At 34.9% G+C, this 15715-nt stretch overlaps 1 protein-coding gene across 1 annotated transcript; it reads left to right on the plus strand.

Annotated features, from left to right (window-relative positions):
• Positions 1–5131: 5131 nt before the first annotated feature.
• LOC127103803 (argininosuccinate lyase, chloroplastic) lies at positions 5132–6062 on the plus strand. Its single transcript, XM_051041045.1, has 3 exons — positions 5132–5299; positions 5430–5721; positions 5850–6062. Exons 1-3 carry the CDS (start codon positions 5193–5195, stop codon positions 6045–6047), a joined length of 597 nt encoding a protein of 198 aa, XP_050897002.1. The 5' UTR covers positions 5132–5192; the 3' UTR covers positions 6048–6062.
• The last annotated feature ends 9653 nt before the right edge of the window (positions 6063–15715 follow it).

Here is a 15715-nt window from a genome sequence, read left to right on the forward strand (position 1 = left end):
TGCTACATGTTATGCAAAAGCTAAGAACTACCACCAAAAGTAACGTCAGGATTTTATAGAATTTACTTTTAATTGATTTTTATGTAATACTTGTTCAATTATTTATACGTATTTATACTAATACTAACTTAAGCTTCCTATATAAAATTGAACACATAATTTCGAGTTTAAAAATAAAAATAAAAATGATATTAAATTTAAATAAATGATTAAAAAAATTCAATTAATCTATTCAATATATTGTTATAACCATTAATAGTTTATAACTTGGTGATTTTAAATAATAAACTTGTTAATAGTAAAATAAGATATTAATTATTTATGATCTTTAAGATGCTTGGGATTTGACAATCTAGTGATTTTAATAATATTTATGTTGTGCTATTAAATTTTAAAATAATTTATATAATATAAATAAAATTATAACTTTTTGAAATATGACTTTTTAGATTAATTGAATAACTAATGTATTTGATCAATATATAGATTAAATATATCAATTATTTAATAAATATAAAATTTGATGTTTGATTAAAAAAGAAATGAAGGAAGTACACCAACTTTATATATTTTTTGTTGACTCAATATTTGTTTCATTGTGAATTTAGAAAATAAAAATAATAATAATAATAATAATAATAATAATAGTGATAATTATTATTATTATTATTATTAAGATTATAATTATTATGAATAAGATTACCTGAATAATAATAATAATAATAATTAAATGTAATTGAATAAATTAAATAAGTATCTTGAATCATGTAATCCATAATCTAAAGAAATTATTAATAATCATTAATATTTTAAAATTCGTAAACAAATTTGAATTTAAACTTTACAAGATCAATCATTCTAAAGAAATTCAATCATGCTATATCCGAAGCGGCCTCATTTTTTAGAAAAGAAAAACGGTATATATATATATATATATATATATATATATATATATATATATATATATATATATATATATATATATATATATATATATATATATATATATATATATTAATTCTTAGAGAAAAATGTTTTGATCAAATATTACGAATCTTATTCATTGAAGTTTTTTTAATCAAATGTTGATAAAAGTGAAACAGTTTCATTTATTTTTTTTAGATTCACCATCTTAATTCTTATTGAATTTATTCATAATTTTTGAAAAATGATTAATATTTAACATATAAATAAAATTATAACTTTTGAAAAATGGTTAAAATAATAAATGTACTTCATCATTTCTTTGTTATAACCAAATTTCGACTTTTAGAATCATTGAATAACTATTGTATCTGATTCATATTTATTTCATATATATAGTTTTATATTCAACATCTTAAGTCTAAAGATTTTTTTTTTACAATCATGTGATATAAATAATTTTTATGTTGTACCTTTTAAATTTTAAAATTATTTATATATTATAAATGAAATCTTAACTTTTTAAAAATTCATAAAATAATAAATGTATTATATCTATTTTTTATTATAATCAAGTTTTGACTTTTTATATTTATATAACAACCAATGTCTTATTAAATATCTTATTAAATATCTTATTAAATATACTCTTTATTATACAATATATTTAAAAATATTACATTAATACTTAAATCTTTGCCCTATAAGGATTTTTTTTAAAATAACCAACTTTTTCAAAAAAAATACGAAAATAACCATGTTTTCAAAAAAATACCAAAATAACCAACTTTGGGAGAGGATGCGCCGTGTGGATTGGCGCGTCCACACACCTTTAAGCGAAGCGCAATCACACACTCGCATTGATGGACTGAACAGAGTCGCCACCGAACTTTATTTATTCCTAAAAAGGAAAGGGGAAATATCGATAAAACCCAAGAAAAAAACGACAATGATTATTGGTCGTCGCAACCAAATCAGGGTTCGGGAGTCGGTTACGCAAGGGGAAGGTATTAGCACCCCTCACGTCCGTTGTATTCAACGGGAACCGTTTAGTTAGTTTCGTTTTGAATGTTAGCTTATGTTAGTCTTCTCAAGTTATTATGGGGGAGAGAAAGAATAGAAGAGGGAAGAAATGTTTTTAGATTTTTCGACGAAGGACTAAACCTAAGTTTTTTATTAGTGGGTCTGACAAGATTTATAAATCCTGCTCCTACGTATCTCAAAAGAGAAATCAAGGCTTACGTAGTTCTGGGTAGAAAAATGTTTGTTTGTTGGTCGACTTTAGCGAAAGCTATACTGTATTAATCGACGAAAACATTGTTTTACCCAAAACAGATGAGGAGTGGACGCATACCACACATCGAACAGATTTATAAATCTACATTCGGAAAAGCGTCACTTATCTCGACTCAACAATCGTGGCCGAAACATTGTTTTGCATCACCTTAAGACAATATGTCTTTCGTTTTTGATTAATCACATGGCGGCGAGAAAGAGTTTGATCGGTTGGATGTATTTTTAGTGATGACGAGAACTTGGATGAGCGAGATATCCATCTCAAATCCTAGTCTCAGGAGTGCACGGTATACACCATGTTCGACTTCCATCTTTATTGAAAAAAATGTTTAATAAAGATTAAGTATTTTTAGGTTTGATTGAGAAAGGGTTTGAAGAAACCGCATTGACAATTTTAGACGATAGCGAGAGTTAAGATAGGCAAGGCATCCACCTTGAATCTTAATCTCAGGAGTGCACGGTATACACCATGTTCCATTTCCATCTTTATTGAAAAAGTGTTAAGGTAGGAATGAAGTATATTTTTTGAATTTTGAAAGACGAATATTTGATGAGAACGAGACATGAGCCTCGGGATCAATCACTCGGGGTTCCACTGGAATGCTAGATTCCAATGGTCCTTTTTCATTCGAATTATTTAAGAAAATTATTTAATGGACAACGAACACTTGATAAGAATCAAATGTTCAAAGGGTTACGCCAGAATGCTTGATCCCAACGGCCCTTATTTTGTCAAAGTTAATTATCAAGCGTTTTAAGAATGAAAGGGAGGAATGAACGGTTAATCCAAAACAAGGGGCTCAGGACTGATTATTCGAGGGTTCCCACCGGAATGCAAGATTCAGATGGTCCTCTTCTTTCAGGTTTTTAAAAAAGGGAATTTAATCGGGTTGTAAAGATAGTTTAAAAATAAAATAAAATTATAGGGATAAAATTAATTTTACAATTTTATATATATATATCGAATTATATATATATATATATATATATATATATATATATATATATATATATATATATATATATATATATATATATATATATATATATATATATATATATATATATATATATATATATATATATATATATATATATATATATGATCGAATTCCCACCAGAATGCTAGATTCTAATGGGAGGAAATGAAATTAAATGTCGAAACTATGGAAAGTTAGTGAAATTTAAATTGAAAAATTTAGTGAATTTGAAAGTGATTATTTATATGTGTAAAGGTATGAACATGGATACCAATAACCTAATTAAATTAACTAACACGCAAAAATCGACTAACCGAATAAAACCCAATATCGGAAAGTCAACCATTAATTAAATCTAAAAGGTAAACATTTAAAAATCTAAACAACTAAATAACGATTAAATTAAATTGATAAAAATATAAAAGTAAAATAAATAGCAAGAAATTATAAAAATTTAAATGAAATAGTAAGCATAAAAATAAAAATATGGAGATATGCTACTCCCAAGTATCGAACCCATCCCACTAAAGAAAGTGAAACTGCTCTCTCTCCACTAGGACACTTATGGTCATCTGTTATCTTAATGATAACTTGAATATATGAACAGGGATAGCTAAAGGTAGTTTAGAATACAAATGAATTAAAATGAGATGGGCTACTGTTAATGGACCACTAATTAAAATTATGGAGGAATATAAAACGTAACCCTAGCCGCCTGGCTGTTGGGTTGAGATAACCATACATTAGTACCATTAACTCCAGCAGACAATAGTTAATGGAAAATTGCAAAAAAAAATTAAACGGTCATTTAATTTTTTAAAGAGATTTTAAATGCTCTTAAAATAAATAAAAAGAAAATGAACTGGGAACATGAAACAAATCCAAAGGATCCGTTCGTCTTCCTCACGAAGACAAACCTCTTCCTCTCTCAATCTCTCCTAAAGCAAACACCTTTCCAACTCTTAATCTCTCGTCGTCTCTCAATCGCTCATCTCCTCAAACTTTTGCACCTACCTCACAATACCCTACTCTCACCCTAAAATGCACAAATCCATGGCTCTCAAAGAAAATCAAATAATAATGCTCACCTTCGGCGGTGGTTTCCAAGAACTCCCACGACAGCTTTTCGGTGGAGAATGTTGGTTTTTCGCTACAGCTCCCTCTTCTCTTCTGGATTTTTCGCCGTCTCCAAGATTAGGTTTTTTCGTTTGGAAAAGTTTAGGGTTTCTTTCGCCTCCAAGATTTAGGGTTTTCGTCGTGGTTTTTGCCTCTCCCTACAGTATTCGCTTTGCTCCTTTTTATACTCAACAACTTAGGGTTCTGAGCTAGCTTATGGAGATCCAAAAGGGCATCTCCTGGAAGTACTTTAAGGCGCTCAGATTTTGGTCTGCCTTATTTGACGTTAATTCGGAAACGGTAATACAAACCTACACTTTCTTCTTCTAACTTTGTCTCAATTCCGTTTTGGGCTGTTTGTTAACTTTTACCGTCTTACCGAGTTGATGTATTTTTTACTGCAGTGAATTTCCGCTACACATTTGAAAAAAAATGGAAGGTGTGTTGCTGAACTAATGGAATGGGATCGTGTTTGATTTGTTGTTGTTGATACTTGCAGCTTAACGTTTCAGATGAAGATATTAATCCATACTTTCCAAAATGCTGAAAGGCAACATAATATTACCATTGATGGAGTAGGAATCTCTTATCTTTACGTTGTAACAAAAATTGTTTCAAGTGAATTTCTTCATTGGTAGCAGCGACCACTCCATTGGGACAAAAGCTTGTAAAGTTAATTGCGTAGGTTAGAGTCAAATCCTAACATCATTGTTGACTTGTTGTAAAAAGGTTCATACTTTCTGGTTCATTTATTCATTTGTGGAGTAAGCAGTTTGGATTTGGGGAATAGTTCTTTAGCTCATTTGTTTTTATCGATCCTTTTTGCTATTGCAGATTGAACGTGATGCTGGTCGTTTGATTGATTGTAGAGCTAGGATGAAATTCAGTCCTTTAGGGGCTTGTGCACTGGCCGGTACAGGGCTCCCCATTGACCGGTTCATGACATCAGATGCATTGGGATTTACAGCTCCGATGAGGAATAGGTATCTTACTTTTTACTTGCTTGAAATCAATCCATTTAGTTGTACTTGACATATGATTAATGTTAACTATGTGAATGTTCAAATGCAACCTTTTTACCTAAATAACTGACTATATTGTTATATTGAATAGTATTGATGCAGTTTCTGACCGAGATTTTCTACTGGAGTTTCTTTCTGCTAATGCCATCACAGCAGTGCATCTTTCTCGATTGGGTGAAGAATGGGTATTGTGGGCTTCAGAAGAATTTGGATTTATCACTCCAAGCGACTCTGTTTCAACAGGAAGCAGCATAATGCCTCAGAAAAAGAATCCAGACCCAATGGAACTTGTTCGTGGTAAGTCTGGCAGAGTCATAGGGGGTTTGGTCACTCTTCTAACAGCGTGCAAAGGACTTCCACATGCTTACAATCGCGATTTGCAGGTAGTTAGATAATCAAAGTATATTTTATGGCTGTGCATGTTTTATGTTATGTTATTGCATTCGTTTGTTTTGTCTAAGCACTATTTATTTGAGATTCATTAAAGAAAGTTGCTTTCTGTTGTAAGTAGGAAGACGAAGAACCAGTGTTTGACAGTGTTAGAGCTATTTTGGGAATGCTTGAAGTCTCAGCAGAATTTGCAATGAACATTACTTTCAATCGGGAAAGAATACAAAAGTCTTTACCTGCTGGTTTTCCTGGTGCAACAACACTTGCTGACTATCTTGTTAAGAAGGTAAGCCACATTAATTTAGCCTTCTCTCAATAAGCATCCCATCTCGAACTTCGTCCCATAGAGTAACTTTTGGTGCTTGAGCGTTGTTGTTGACTGCCTGTGATATTGTTGGATTGAATTTGGAAGAATTCTGCTAGTAGCTTTTATGCAGATACACACCTGTTATGGATGTATAGGCTGCAATATGATGGTTATGACATGAATTTGATCTTAATCAAAATGCACACTTGATATGAAGTGAGGCTGCTAGGTGAATGTTAACTGATTTGACCATGCTGTTAATGCCTGCCTGTAGGTTACTTGGATCACCAATTCAGTAGCATAGCTTAGATTATCAGTTTAGTGTAGACATTAGCATAATTTTGCTTGGTTTGTTTGCTGCTGCTATGCTATGTACAACATGCATGTTTTTCTGTTATGAAAATTTTGCAGGTTAAGGTTGGTTTAAGATGGTCGCACGTGAAGGACGTGTTTGGTGGTTTGAAAATGAACGGTTATTGCAGGATGATATCGCGCCACATTGAGTTTTAACCGGGGTCTCTAAGCACCATGGTTAGTTCAGAAATTTAACCGTTTTGAAATGGTTTCGGTGGGTGTGTGGTCTCAGGTGAAGCATCCTTAAAATCCCTAAAGTCATAATCTAAATCATCAATGTGATCCAAACCGGAGCTTGATAATTCGGAGGGAGTCACGTATCAAAATCATGAATGAGGGTGAGAGATGAATTTATAAAGTTGGGGATGGTTAACCGAATCGGGCAGTTGTTAGTGAAATTGAAGTGGAAATCAGTTAAATGTTAGCTGGCTGTTTAAACTGGGAGCTAGTTAGGTTGTATCCCTACTGAGTTAATTGGGAAAAATGTTGTTATGTTAGTAATTAGTTTAATAGAATTCTATTATTATGAAATTTGTGTGAATTAGTGTTATGCTATTAAGAATGAAATTAGTTCAGTTATAAGCTAGTGTTAATGTTAAGTCTCATTACATTGTCTTACTTGAACTGTTAGTGCAGAATTTCTTATTAATTGGAAATTTTTGTTCAACTGTGAGGAATTATTCTTACTGTTATGTTTATTAAGCTCTGCAGGTTAGTAGGTGTTGCAGGTTGAATGTATGGGGATTGCTTAGCTTTCACTTCATGTTCCTTAACAATTGACACATCTAATGAGGCAGGAATAAAAGAGAAGGTTATGTAGACAATGATGGCTGCAGAGAAAGCATCCATATCATGACGTTGTGAGTGTTGGCTTTGTGTCATTGGTAGAGAGTAGTTTTGTTATGGAGTTAAGGCGGTCGAGAGAAGGCGCGAGAAGGCCGCAGAAGAGGGGTTCGTCCAGGATAATTGGTTTGGTGATTGATTCCAACGGTTCCTCGGTTCAATTTTATATGTTGTGGATTAAATGCTTGGAATGCTTGGAATGCAATCTTGTAACTTCAGATACTTTTTTTGTAATGTTTATGTTGACACATATGTGGTTGTGGTTCATAATTGGATGTAATTAGAATAGAAATGTGAATGTATTATGGTTTATGGAATTGAAATGCTCATAATTATGCTCATAATTGTTGGATATATTTGTTTATGAAATTGAAAATGAATGTATGTATGGTTGAATTGGAAACTTGATGGTTACAGGTTAATAAAAATGGAAAAGTGAATGTATGACCTATGTTGTAATTTGAGTTAATGGTTTAATACAACATTGTATGGTTTGAAGAGAAATTGAGTGGTCGATTACACATATTAAAATTGAATTGGTTTATGTATGGTATAGGATAAAAATGGTTTAGAAGGTGGAAGAAGGATAGGGTCTAAAATGAAAATGAACAAAATAAAGAAATGGACTTTATAATGAACATGGTTAAAAGTGAACATGAACATGAATTAGGACTTGGAAAGTGTCAATGGTCATATAGTTGACTTTGGTCAACATGGCAAAATTGTAGTTTTTTTTCATGTATTGATACATTTGAATGCAATAATGGACTAAGGTTCCATGGATCTTAGATGCAAATGAACTTTAGGCCAAGTGCCAAATGAAAAAAAATGAAAAAATTTCAGGACCAAAATCGGGGTATGACAGCTATAGACGGTTGTGGTTGCGGGGTTTGGTTCTTGGTTTTGTGTTTGGGTGGGTGGTATGAATGGATTGCAACGTTGGATGGTTCGTTGTTGGGTGGTTGGCATGAACGGGTTGTGATGTTAGGTGTGTGGTTGTTTTGTGTATGTGGTCGGTTGATGTTGTGTGGTTGGTTGTTGAGTTTCGGTGGGTTCACATTGGTGTTGGTTGGTGAATTGGTGTGGGGCATACGATGACGAAGCAAATTGGCGCGGATCCATAAAATACTGCGGCTCAGATACAAATTGCTGAGTTGTCACAAACCTAAACCATGCCATATATTGTTGAGTCGGTCTTGCACCTTGGATGACTGGTTCGTTCAAGATGTGTTGTCGTCGATTCCTCCATTGACGACACATGTCTTTTGCAAAGTCTCTCCAGTCAGAATAATCCCACTGTGCATCGACCCTTTTTTGATGCCAATTCCCCAAACACGTGGGAGATTCTGGAATATGTTGTAGCATTCCTAACTACAGTTTGACCCGGTCACTTTGGTGCATTTCAAATGTAGTGAATCAGATAATCGGTGTCTTCGATGTCCAAACTGCAGCATCGTCATGGTTCACATCATGATTCAGACCCAGATATGGCCTCCAAACAAACTGGAAAAAAAATACCAAATCTTTAGATGGAAAATAATTTGAGAAGAATTTTTAAATTAAAATATAGTTTGGTAGAAGTATTACATCATCATGTCCAATGTGGTCCAATAGATTTCGATAGACTGCAATAGCGTGTTTCGGACACCTATTGTAGATCATTCCCCTTACTGACCACCTAAGATAATAAAAAGAAGTGAAAAATATTATTTACTGTTAATTTAAATAATAAATATAATTAACTAAATGGTGAATGGTAAAGTGCTAGAGTTACTTCGTTGCAAAGGGGAACACGAATGGGCGCTCATTTATCGGGGCGAGCGACGGCATCCTAGACCACCCCCAAGCTTGAAGCAAATAAGCACATGAAAAAAAAAGTACAGGTATTCTTTTTTGCAGTTCTACACATTGCACTATATAGATGGGCCAACACAGCTGAACCCCAACTATAAGTGTTTACCTTATTAATGTTGCGTAATAAAGGTAAATACATTATATTCACAAAATTACCTGTACTTTCTGGAAACAAAAAGTTACCAAATAAAATCATAATATAACACCGAGCTATTATTATTTTCTCATACTCGGTTGAATCGTCGGACAATACTATACTGGCATAATATTGTTTAAGATATTTTAAATTTATACCTTGCCCCCTTGCTTGACCGGATGTGTCTCCCTCAGTTTCGTCGTCTAACAAAGGGGCACCCAGTAATTCATTGCATATATTGTTGTCTTGGTTAACTTGCCCATTCACTGCCTTTCTGTCTATACGAAGACCCAACAACATGTACACGTCCTCAAGTGTGACGGTACACCCACCAATCGGAATGTGAAATGTGTGGGTCTCGGGTCTCCACCTCTCCAACAAATCCAAAATGAACTTGTAGTCCACCGAGTACGAAACAATGTTTAGTAGATTTCTAAATCCACATCCTCTAATATATGGTTCTATTAAAGGATCGTGGGGTACATATTCATGTACACGGCATCTAAGCCGCTTTGGATCCTAATAACAAAAAAATAAGAAAATACAATTAGAAGAAGAAATACATACTCAACAAACACACATCTATAATAAGTAATCCTAAAATAGAAACTAAAAAGAGAGAGATTACAAAGGTATAACACAAAAAAGATATGTATAAGAAGTAATCCTAAAATAGAAACTAAAAAGAGAGAGATTACAAAGGTATAACACAAAGAAGATATGTATAAGAAGTAATCCTAAAATAGAAACTAAAAAGAGAGAGATTACAAAGGTATAACACAAAGAAGATGTGTATTAGAAGTAATCCAGAAATAGTAACTAAAAGAGAGAGAGATAACATACAAATGCCGATATATTCTCGATTGTGCCTTTGTGTTCATCGCCCATAGTCAACAAAGACATGATTTGAATTTGCAAAGCTTGAGTTTGGTAGATGAAAGAAATGTGGTAGAAAAAATACTTGAGTATTGATGAAGATGATTTGATATTGTTGATATGAGAGACTATTTATAGATGAATGAGTGAGTAGGTTTGGAAACCTAAAAAGAGTGTGATTGGTTGCATGGAAAGGCAAGAGGAGACAAGAATGACAAAATTCAGCATGGAAGAGCATGTGAGGAATCTTCTTGGCGCATGTGAAGAAATCACATGCAAGGGAAGAGGAGCCCTTGAGTTTGGCGCCTACATGTGATTTCTCACATGCAAGGAAGACGCGCCCTTCCTCTTGGCGCCTTAGTATAAGGCAATTGGAAGGGGCGCCCTTCCTAGTGGCGTCTTTGTCTTGTTTTGTGAAGGGGCGCCCAAGCCTTTGGCGCCTCAGTTACTTTATGGCGCCTAGGGAATGGGCGCCTAGGTTGGAATCTTAGGGCACAGACATCAAAGATTCTTTGATTCCCTGGCGCTTGTGTATTCTTTTCAATCTTTTCTCTGCGTGCTGGATTCCTTCAACTGCATGCATGGTCAAGTCTGTACAAACAATTACCAAATTATCAATGCATTGACCAACTTACCAATGACCAACTATTTATGTTGTGCAGTTGAACAACTTAGCAATGCATTCAATTTCAATTCCATTCAACACAATGTCTTCCACACAACATTATATGACCAGTGCACATTTCGAAGGTGAAATATTTGATCATCAGTTGTTCGGTTTTTGTTTCCGAAACACAGAGGTGACTCCGTTTATACTAAATCGGCGATCAAATTTTTCACATCTGAAACAAAGAATAGAAAAGAAATTGCAGTGCAATAATGTGGGTCAGATCATCTATAAAAATCCAGTTTGTTTTACAGAAAACCAGGTAAAATTTTATCAAAAGAAGATTCGAGATGATGATGATGTTCAGCATATGTTTGGCAGTCACGAACATTCCGGTTACAACAATATAGAGTTGTATATATTACCACATCAACAACACGAGTGTTTTGTGAGACTGATGACGAACAAGCTGAGGTGAATGTTCCAGACGATGAAGAAGAGGAACCTGAGATCATGGTTGATTCGATGGTGAACGCTGAAGAGGAAGAGGAGCCAATACCAGCAAGTCATGTATATTGCCCACCCCAACACATGACAAGGTTAAATTTGGTTTCAGATGAACCTTCGGCAGATGTATGGTACAATCCTTACGTGCAAATGCAAGGATCTCTGAAACAAGGAGACAAATTTCGCACAAAAGAGGAATGTGTAAAAGCCATTAAGAAATTCCACATACAACTAGCAACAGATTTCAGAGTAGACAGAACTAACGCATCGAGGTATAAAGTTTATTGTTCGAATGAGCACTTCCTTTTTAAGTTGTCAGCTTCGTACCGGAAGAGGAGCGAGTCTTGGGAGATTGGATCAATGGGTCCAGATCACACATGCATGCTGACAAACCCAATGCAGGATCATCGTAAATTAAGCTCTCAGCTAATATGCGATGAAATATTGTCTGTTATTGGCGATAATCCGTCGTTAAAGGAATCTCGCATATTAGGGCAGAGTACGAGTACGCACCATCATATGGGAAGGCATGGATAGCTAGAACAAAAGCTGTTGAAAAAGTGTTTGGCAATTGGGAGGAATCTTACAAGCAACTTCCAAAATACCCGTTGGCTCTAAAACACTATGCTCTTGGGAAAATTTTCAAGATGGAAACATTGCCCGCATATACACCAGATGGTACGTGTGCTGTTGGAAATAGAATATTTCACCGTCTATTTTGGGCGTATCAACCGTGTATCATAGGTTTTTCTTTCTGTAAACCAATTATACAAATTGATGATACATGGTTGTATGGAAAATACAAAGGAACGTTACTGATGGCAGTGGCACAAGATGGGAACAACAATATTTTTTCGATCGCCTTTGCCCTAGTTGAAGGGGAGACTACTGAGGGATGGAGTTTTTTCCTAAGAAATCTCCGATTGCACGTTGCACCTCAGCCTTACTTGTGTTTGATCTCTGATAGACACCCCTCAATCATTAGTGCATATAATAACATTGACAATGGCTGGCAAAATCCTCATTCGGCGCATGTGTTTTGTATTAGACATATTGCTCAGAATTTCATGCGGGAAATCAAAGATCAGATGTTGCGTAAGAAGGTTGTCAATGCAGGTTACGCATTAACAGAACCTTTTTTCAAACACTACCGCGAGGAAATAAGATTGTCGAACGAAGATGCGGTTCGGTGGATCGATAGTATTCCGTTGGAGAAGTGGACTAGGGCATACGCAGCAGACAACGTTGGGGCCACATGACAACAAATCTTGTGGAATCAATGAACTCCGTCTTCAAAGGAATTCGTAACCTACCAATAATCGCTTTGGTGCAAGCTACATATTTCAGGCTAGGGGCCTTTTTTGAAACCAGACGCTCAAAGTGGAGTTCCGTGTTGTAATCTGGACAGTTGTTCAGTGATGCTTCAATGAAATTCATCAGACATGAAGCTGCCAAAGCAAACACACACGTGGTTACGGTATTTGACTGAACTAAAGGTTGGTTTAGTGTTGCCGAGTCCATGGATCACAATGAGGGCATGCCAATGAGACAGTACAGAGTCAAATTAGATAGAGGTTAGTGCGACTGTGGAAGGTTCCAAGCCTTTTGTACCCCCTGCTCCCATATCATTGCGGCATGCTCAAAGGTTCGAAGGGATCCATCCTACTTGCTATCTGAAGTTTACAAAGTCGCCAGCCTTTCAAATGTTTATAAAATTAGTTTTTCGGTAGTGGCAAAAGAGGATTATTGGCCAGAATATCAAGGGGACATCGTGTGGCACAACGAAGTTATGCGAAGGAAGAAAAAGGGTCGCCCTAACAGCACCCGGATTCAAACCGAAATCGATACGGCGAACAAAATGGTTAGACTATGTAGTTCATGTCGTCAACTAGGTCACAATCGTAATAACTGTCATAGTGTTGGAACGAGCATAACCAGATAAATTCAAATGTACCTTTGTTGCTATATATGGAAACTTAAATTTATTTCAAAGTACCTCTGTTGCAATATATGGAAAATTAATTTTACTTCATAGTAGACGTCTGTGACGAAAAGACAGTTGTTCATAAAAAATAACACAAACAATTAAAACAACTAGAATACAAAAACTATGCGATTACAACCATCAAAATAATTTTGAACATGTACTGCATCATCCTACGAGCGTCTTGGTCGGTTTTAATATCCACTCATTCGCGCACTTCTCCGTTTTGGTTGAACGTGGACACAAGCCATTGTATTCTTCTAATCCGTTCACCCTCTCCAATTTCTCCCTCTAACCAACTGTACAACGTCCGATTAAGACGTTCAAACGTATCTGTGTTCCAAAGTCGAACCTGTATCGGAGTCGCAACGGCAGAAAATATTACATCAGCATTTCGTTTCTGAATGTATGCAGACATTGTTGAAACAAAGAAAATTAAAATCAATGGTTGAACTAGACTAGGAGATGAATTTGAGTGAAAATAATTGTATGCAAGGGGATGGTATTTATAGAGACGGAAGATGAATTGGACAAAATACGTAGGCGCCAATTGAATTGGCACCCACATGACACACACACACACACACACACACACAGACGCCACAAAAATTAGCGCCTTGCACACAAACACACACAGGCGCCATTTCCTCTGGCGCCTCCTCTTGGAGGGCCATGCAGGCGCCACACACATTGGCGCCTCCTCTTGGAGGGCCATGCAGGCGCCATATGTAACAACCCAATTTTTAGTATTGTTTCTTATATTATTATTATTATTTTATTTATTTATTTGGAGCGTTAAGTAATTAATTTATTGTTAGGTAGTATAATAATTGATTATATTAATTAATTTGGTGTGTTAATTAATTATTTAGTTGATATGAGATATATTTAAATAATTATATTAATTAACTTAGTGTGTATGTTGGGTTGGTTTAAATTATTTGAATTAAATAGAGATATTTAAATATTAGGTTTTATTGGGCCTATTAATTAAATTAGATGTATTATGCTTTAAGCCCAAATAGAATACTAATATAAATAGTAAGAGGAGAGGGAGAATATGATTCATTTGATCATTTGACAAAAATAGAGAAAGAGAAGAGGAAAAGTAAGGAGAAAAGGGGAAGAACAAAAGAGAAGCTAGGGTTTCCATCAAATTGAAGAGGTAAGGGGGGAATCCTTATTATTATGGGTTAGTATGATTGGGTCAATGGGTAGAAACATGTGTAGGTTGAAATCCTTAAATTGCATGGTTTTGGAATTGTTAGGTATTGATGAATATTCTCGATTTGTGGTGATTGGATTGTGTTAAAACTGTAAATTAATGTTATATTGTATGAGTCATAATTTTCTGAACGTGTAGCTTTTTACGGAATCGAAATCGGAGGTTCGAAGGTCCTCCAACGATGAAAAACATAGAAAATTCTGATTCTGTTTTACGTTAACCGGTTACCCACCGAGCGTTAACCGGTTACTTGCTTAAAAATCTGTGATTCTGTTTTTGTGTTAACCGGTTACCCACTGAGTGTTAACCTGTTACTTGCTTAAAAATCTATTGATTCTGTTTTGTGTTAACCGGTTACCCACCGAGCGTTAACCGGTTACTTGCTTGAAAATCTGCGCAGGAATTTGTTTCTTTTTTATGTTAACCGGTTACTCACCGAGCGTTAACCGGTTACTTGCTCTGTTTTGTTTTAACCGGTTACTCACCAAGCGTTAACCGGTTACCACTGTTTGAAAAATGAAAAATTGAGATTTTAAAAGTTGTATTCATTGGTATGAAATCTAATTGTGTGTATTTGATAATTAGCCTATATTTGTGGATGATATATTGTTATGAATGTGTATGTGTACCATTGGTGGATAATTCATAGAGTTGAATTATGTTGATATGTGGAATGTTAAGATGGTAGAGATGATCTTAATTGCATATGTGTTGATATGTGTGCATTCATTCATGGCATGGTCGGCTTCATAATGAAAGCGGTGAAACGGTGGGTTCACATGGTAGCACACGTTGATCCTTAATTGGAAATAGGCGTGGTAGATGTAGCACACGTAGATCCTTAATTGGAAATAGGCGTGGTAGATGTAGCACACGTTGATCCTTAATTGGAAATAGGCGTGGTAGTAGACGGTGATCTTTAATTGGAAATAGACGTAGCACACGTTGATCCTTAATTGGAAGTAGGCGTGGTAGTGGCTTTGATCTTGTCCGGATCGGAAGCGTGGCTTGGATTCTAGATATTGAATCGGAAAGCGGTGAAACGTTGGGTTCACATTGAGGTACCGCATGCATAGAGTCACATGTCTTGCATTGAGTCACATTAGAGTTATGTGATAATTGAATGTATGTATTGATGTGATTGTGATGTGTGTTCGAGATATGGTAATTGAATTTGGTGATGTTTGGATGCATAACTTGGTGAAATATGTGATTATGTGATAATTGTGGTTATGTGTATATTTGAGAATATAGCATTGAATTTTAATATTAACTCCTTGAGTTTTGATGTATG

Source organism: Lathyrus oleraceus, chromosome 7 (assembly GCF_024323335.1).
Source record: "Lathyrus oleraceus cultivar Zhongwan6 chromosome 7, CAAS_Psat_ZW6_1.0, whole genome shotgun sequence".
Taxonomy (NCBI): Eukaryota; Viridiplantae; Streptophyta; class Magnoliopsida; order Fabales; family Fabaceae; genus Lathyrus; species Lathyrus oleraceus.